Consider the following 7,228-nt stretch of genomic DNA (forward strand, 5'->3'; position numbering starts at 1 on the left):
GCTGAAAGTTGGGGTCCCACAGACTACTATACAGGAAAAATTCTGCTTCAAGTAGCATGTGAGGGGTCACATTAGGGTTTTTTTCATGATTTTTTTCACGTGCATTTGTTTTTGCACCCAAAAAAGGACCCAAAAAACTATGGTTTAGTGATCACTTTTCACAGTTTTGTGTGAGCCGTTTTTAGCCCAAGGAATGTTGCGTGTGTGGTGTGACTCAGGTTGTGTGAGAGTCATCCCGTTCCTTGGATTGTAACAACTTCTCTCTATTCTCCTCTTATTCACCCAGATCACTGACTTTGGCCTTTCCAAGTTCATCAACTGTTCGACGTCCACTCGTATCAAGGGTGCGGGGACGACCAGCTACATGCCTCCAGAGGCCTTAATCTCTTTGGCATACAAATCCACCCCCGCCTTTGATGTCTACAGGTTTTCATAATGTTCTGTGGGATTGTCTGTGAAAGTTCATATTGTCTTGTGGTCAAGTTGACCTTTTATTAGTTTTGTTTAACAAAAAAGTCAATACATGTAGCTGCTTGTGTGCAAACTAAACTAAGTTCATGTAGGCCTATGTGTACAGTGACAAATACCGGTAACCCAACAATAACAACATTGTATTGAGTTGCTATTTATTTTTTACTTTTTTTGTGTGTTCTCATTTGGTAGGTTATATACGTACCGTATGCTTTGTGTAAGGTAATTGATGACATTGTGACATCTCTCTTTTTTTAAATATATTTTAGCTATGGGATGCTTTTGTGTTCCATTGTGAAGGGGAAAGAACCATATGGCAAGTAATGTTCTCTTTATGTGTGCTTGCTTTGTCCTTTGTTTTCATTTTCAGTTATAGCTCCATCAATCTCTTCTTTAAATCACGCATTGCCTCTGACTCACAGACTCTTTGGCTTAATGTTAATTCAACAATAGCAATAAACACATTATTTGACTGTATATTCTTCTATAGATTACTAAGGAATCTATTCTCTTCTTCCATCCCCTCCCATGATCTATCCTCCACTTCTCACAGAAACCGACCCCGCCATCATAGAGCTTCTGATCCCTAGGGGACAAAGGCCGTCCCTGGAAGAGGTTGACCCAGAGCAGGCCACTGGCCTGGAGGACCTGGTCAAACTCATGAAGAGGTGCTGGCACCAAGAACCAGAGGAAAGACCTCTTTTTCCAGGTGAGAAGGCTGCCATGCAACAACCATTGTGTGATTTTTTAAGCCTGTGAGGTTGAGCATGTTGAAGTAGTAGGACTGCAAAAAGTTGAAAGATAAACATGTTTTCAAAATGTTCTCCATAGATTATTTTCATTATAAATATTTTAAATTGTATAAAAGTCTCAGATAATGTATAGAAGCCTGCAATTCATTTGTTTTTAAATGGCAATAAAGATTTAAAATACCTCTAACTCATAGCTTGATCACATGACCCCAGAGATAATGTATACCAAGTTGTGTGAGTTTTGGACAAAGGCTGTAGGAGTAGAAGAAAAAAATAAAACACTATGTCAGAAAGTGTAATCTGGCACAAACAAGGCAGATAAATTGCGTCATGATCCAAGGAATCCATGAAAAAAAAAAAGACCTGGTGGCGATAGAACAGATCATTGTGAAACATTTGGGGCAGAGGTTTGCATGTTTCACGCCGATCGGCCCAGTGGTGCCGGAGATTAGGTGTACACAGTTAATCTCGGTCTCGCCTTGGCCTGGCGGATAATAATAACAGAACAGAGATGAGAGTGGAAGAGAACGGTGGAATAGAACAGTAGCTAAGGATCTAGATATCAACTACAGTCTGTCTGACAACCTGAATCTACTGTTCCCAGAATGCACTGCTGTGACAGAAGTCCTGTATGAGAAGCACGAGTCTGGGATGAAGGATGCCGTCCACCAAGTGGTAACAGAGCTGGTAATGAATGCACTCAGTCAACACTCACTTTAAAACAATACTACAAGATACATGTTTCACTTGTAATTCTGTCTGTCTCTCTGGTGTGCAGTAAGGACAACAAATCGGGAAGCAGGTTGGCGGATTTTTAAGAGGCTGAAAAACAAATGTTCCTAGGGCAAATTCTGAATATTTCTTCTCCACACTGAAGATGAGAATAATTCATAATTCTTTTATTTATTTCAGCTCAGAATAACCACACCAATTTAGATTTACAGTAACATTTATTGCAATGATTACCATTTATGCAATGCTATTGCATTTAGTTTGGTGTTGAACCTCTGCTGTGATCATAGAGTTTGGGGAATTTAAGGGGCGCGTTTCTACTACGGCAACTTGAGGCGGGACTATGGCTGCTATGACGCAATCGCCGTTGCGGTCCAAATTGTTAAGCAAAGAGCCGTCGGCGACTGGGTCCCACCTCTTTCACTGAACGATTTGGTTCCCATGGCGACGCGTCTATACAGCAGGCGTTGTAGGCACAACGTGGAAAGGGACCTTCTGGCGTAGTACGGACGGCCGCTACGGCGGCAGGTTGATCTATCGAGCGCTGAACATTTCCGGTTGCCGTTGTCATCTGCCGTCGCCGTACTAAGCTTAAATAGCCTATTATCTGCTCGAAGATGAGCCATAATCACAAACCCCCCAGAGCAAAGCATGATAGATTACATGCCCATAAAATGTAACCTTCAGTTGCATGATTTAAGATATCACATATCATAATCCATAGAACACAGAACAATCTGTAAACAATACATATTAACATGAGTAACTACATTTCACACAGAGGAGGACAATAGTACAGCTAAACACCTATGAACATAGAACAAGGAGCTGCTTAAATAGACTACTTGAGGTGCATTGTGGGTAAGGGGGCATATGAGAACTAGCTTGTAGCCAATGACAATGAACATGAAAAAAACAGTGGAGGAAAACAGCAATATTCTCATTCAAAGAATTTACATTCGATTCAAATACCAAATTGATTTGTGAGGTTAAAATCGAAAGTCGAATCGGATCGTGGATCAGGCGTATCATGACACCCTCCCTTATTATGTATTAGGGGTGTAATGATATAGTAACTAAATCGAAAAATCGATTTTAATTTGCAATGATCTACCATATCGATATGCAAAAGCAAATATCGTACCGTTTGGCTTTGTATATCGTATCGAATCGTTTTGCAATGCAAATAATTGATTGTATGGAAACTAAGTATTTGTGCCTTATATTTAGCAATTTTAAGAAGGAAAATGAAAAAGAGGGGGTTAATTACATTTCCATTCCATGTAGCTGGTCTTGGTCTATCAATAAATGTGTTTAATCTCTGTGTTCATGTCAAGGTGCAGGTTTGTCCATATGTGTTGAATTATAATGTCCATGTATTTGCTATAGAGAATAACAGTGTTCACTTATTTATATCCATAATAATAGATTATTCCCTTAAGAACATGCACTATTGACTATCTATCTATCTATCTATCTATCTATCGATCGATCGATCGATCGATTGATCGTATGTGCTTCCTTTTGATTTCCACTTCAATCTTTCTATAGGACCAACTGGAAGATGACATTACAGGGTGTGTATCAATGATGGACATCAATCAGCCACCAGGTCTGTGATCATTTCCAATAATCCTCTTTGTAAATACTTGAAAGTTTGTCCCTTATTGCTGCTACCATCAGGTTCATTACGAGACACACCTGTTAAATAGGTACTGAAAGGAGCAGAGAAGTGAGGAGAAATAGAATAACCCTTGGTTTCTTAGTTAGTTCCCTCTTTAAAGCACAGACAATGTTGGAAATTAGACCCGGGCAACTACTGTCCTATCTCTATTCTGAGATCCCCATCTCTATTCTGAGTTCCATCTCAAAAGCCATATAAAAAAATTGTCCATTAATAAAAAATAAAAAAAAGGAAAAAAATAAAATAAAGCCACTGTCACATATTTAGTCTTAGTTTACCCATCAAGGCTTAATTTTTATTTAGTTATTTAGTTCTCGTCAGTGAAAAATGATAGTCGACGAATATTATTTGTCTACAACGTTAAACCAGTGTTTGATGTCTTCTCTATGACTCCAGTGTTGTTTGCTGATACTTTCAAAGCCAGCCCGGAGAGAGGGAACGCGGAAGAGGAGGGGAGGCTTGAACGACAGAGAGAGATGGAGAGGCAGAAAGAAGAAGAGAAGCAGAGAGAGATGGAGAGGCAGAAAGAAGAAGAGAAGCAGAGAGAGATGGAGAGAGAAGAGGTGTGTTTCCTTTTTGAGCTGGGCCATTTCACCCCTGAGACTGATTGATTGATTGATTGATTGATTGATTGATTGAAGAATTTATTAGAAGGAAAAAGTACAGTTTCACAACGGTACAAATCACTGGTACACGGTCAACTAAAAGGAGATCCTAGTAAGCTTTTCAGTGTATTTACACAGGAACCACTTCATGTATCTCATATAACATTGAAAGATAGACGGATAGATGGGGAAATCTCGCTTTTTCGAACGCACATCATTTCGACAACGGAGCATTGGCAGGTATCGCTACTCACCCCACGGAGGTTAGGGTTAGGGTTAGGGTTGGTTGTCAAAAAGATGACTTGTAGAAATAGCGACACGTTCCCGGATAGATCACTGTACTTTGCATAGGATATCATCAATAACAATAAATGGTTATACCAAGCTACTGAGGGACTGGAGTGTTTACAGACTCCATCATACAACTGAGAAAGGGGGAAAAGAAGGCTGATGGAACTCTTTGGGAGACTAAAGCACATTTAAAAACCACAATGAAGTCAATGCAAGCTTCCACACAGACCACAAATCTCCACAGAGCAGGAAAAGCGTCTATTTATTTATTCGCTTTTGTGTCGAACTTTCACTGGCGAACTCTCTCTCTCTCTCTCTCTCTCTCTCTGTATTAAAGAAAGCTAACTATCAAGCATGGTCAAGGGACTATCCCTTTGCATTGGTGGATTTTATACGCATATTCGCGTCGCAGTTGGTGTGTATAGAAAAAAGCGCTTGTATACTGGCGAAGCGCTAATTCGCCAGTATACAATGACCTAAGAGTGCTCTCCAGTGTGCGTAGATTTCTTCCTAACATAAGAACAAATCATAGCTAAGAAAACATTGGTGTATGCCAAAATCTTCTTAAAAACGTCTTAACAGGGTCTAAGAAGAAATGTCTTCGTAAGAACTGTTGGTGAATGAGGCCCATTGTTCTTTGTTGTTTTCCTAGGTGCTGCAGCCCATAGTGGCTGAAGGCGAGATGCAGACCATAAAGATTGTGTTGGTGGGCGAGGGTGCGGTGGGTAAGACCTGCCTGATCTACTCCTATGTGAACAACAAATTCCCAGCGGAGTACATTCCCACTGTGTTCGACAACCACAGCATCCAGGTGAGCGTGGACGGTCACCCGGTCACCCTCGGCCTGTGGGACACGGCAGGCCAGGAGGACTACGACCGCCTGCGCGCGCTCTCCTACCCCATGACCGACGTCTTCATGATCTGCTTCTGCATCGTCACCCCCTCGTCCCTCCGCCGGGTCCGGGACAAGTGGCACCCAGAGGTGACCCAGCACTGCCCCGGCGTGCCCATCCTGCTGGTGGGCATCAAGATGGACCTGCGGGGAGACGCCAAGACGGTGAAGAGACTAAAGGAATGGAGCCTGGCGCCCATCAGCCAGCAGGAGGGCAACGCCATGGCCGAGGTTCACACTCTACAACATCCGTAAAATCAGACCTTTCCTCAACCAGGAGGCAGCCCAGCTCCTCATCCAGACATCTGTCATATCAAAACTTGACTATTGTAACTCTCTCCTCACTGGTCTCCCGGCATGTGCACTTAAACCTCTCCAACTGATCCAAAATGCTGCGGCATTGATTGATTGAAGACTTTATTAGAAGTTTGCATAGGAAAAGGTACAGTTTCATGACGGTACAGTTCACTGGTACAAGGTCTACTAAAAGGAGATCCTAGAAAAAGACTAAGCTTATTTCCACAGGAAACCATTAAAGTATCTCATATAACATTGAATGACAGACGAATAGAACACAGTACTATGCAGTAGATATGTAAATAAAATAAAATGAAAGAACCAAAAAAAGAAAAATGAGAGGCTCTCTATTCAGGAGTGGTAATTTAGCCTCAAACCTTTTGAAAAACGTTTTTGGGACATAAACAATAGACATAAATACTTTTTAAATGCATGGTGTATCACCTTTAACGTTTATAAAGTATTTAGACAGGTACTTGGGTATCATAGTGGTGTAGTGTATCTTGTACACCAGGCCCATTGCAAGTTGCTGTACTCTGTCATCTACTCTGAGCCACCCCACTCTTAACTGGTGAGTAGCGGTGAGGTGAGTCTGATAGGTAAGGTTAAGCAGGTCCCTAATTCGTTTATTTTGGGCTGTTTGGAGTTTAGTTTTTAGGGCTTGTGGGGCGTCACGATACCATACGTGGACTCCGTAGTCAAAGAGGGGCTGGATTATTGCACCAGCTATGGTCTTCAGTGTGTTGAAATTGACCATTGGGGCGATCCTCTGTAGGAAAATAGTTCGTTGGTTGATTTTATTTACTTTCGAAGCTTTACTTAGCTTCAAGGATACATCCTAAGTAAGAGATTTCGTTTTTTCGTGTTATGACCTTGTCATCCACTTTGATTGTGAAGTTATCGACTTTTTTGAGGTTATGATCTGATCCAAAGAGGATGGACTCAGTTTTTCCCAGGTGAATTGATAACAGGAACAGGTTGCAGTTGCAAGCAGATGCCATGTCGTTCACGTATATTAGGAACAACAGAGGTCCCAGTATGCTACCTTGAGCACAGCTTACTGGGAGGGGGGGGGGGGGACAGGGTACCGTTAATCTCCACTACCTGTTCCCTCCCCACCAGGTAAGATTGCATCCAACTCACTGCTGCGCTGTCAAGACCGATGACTTTTATAGCCGGGGAGCCACTGTGCCAAATTGAGAGAAGACCTGTGATGTCATGACATACTCCAAATTTTAGTTTTTCCTATTAATTTGGTCAATAAGGTACACCGAATGAGAGGCCTGCTCTGCCGGAAACACAGCGAAAAAAAAGTTTCCCATTGACTTCACTATACTGGAAAAAAAAACACACCAAAGAAAGTAGCATGTGAGGGGTCAAACTAAGGGTTCTTATGATTCTGAATCCATTGCAAGCATTTGTTTTGCATGAAAAACATTCCTTGGGCTAGATTTCAGCCTCTCAAACCTGTGAAAAGTGATGAGTCATCACTTTTCACTGTTAT

At 41.7% G+C, this 7,228-nt stretch overlaps 1 protein-coding gene across 1 annotated transcript; it reads left to right on the top strand.

Annotated features, from left to right (window-relative positions):
* Positions 1-5,214: 5,214 nt before the first annotated feature.
* Positions 5,215-5,682, top strand: LOC308297472 (ras-related C3 botulinum toxin substrate 3-like; the record flags this gene model as incomplete). Its single annotated transcript, XM_080740877.1, has 1 exon — positions 5,215-5,682. The coding sequence occupies exon 1, from the start codon at positions 5,218-5,220 to the stop codon at positions 5,680-5,682; it is 465 nt and encodes a 154-aa protein (XP_080597003.1). The 5' UTR covers positions 5,215-5,217.
* Positions 5,683-7,228: the final 1,546 nt, after the last annotated feature.

Source organism: Nannobrachium achirus (assembly GCF_963921795.1).
Source record: "Nannobrachium achirus genome assembly, chromosome: 13".
NCBI classification, from domain to species: Eukaryota; Metazoa; Chordata; class Actinopteri; order Myctophiformes; family Myctophidae; genus Nannobrachium; species Nannobrachium achirus.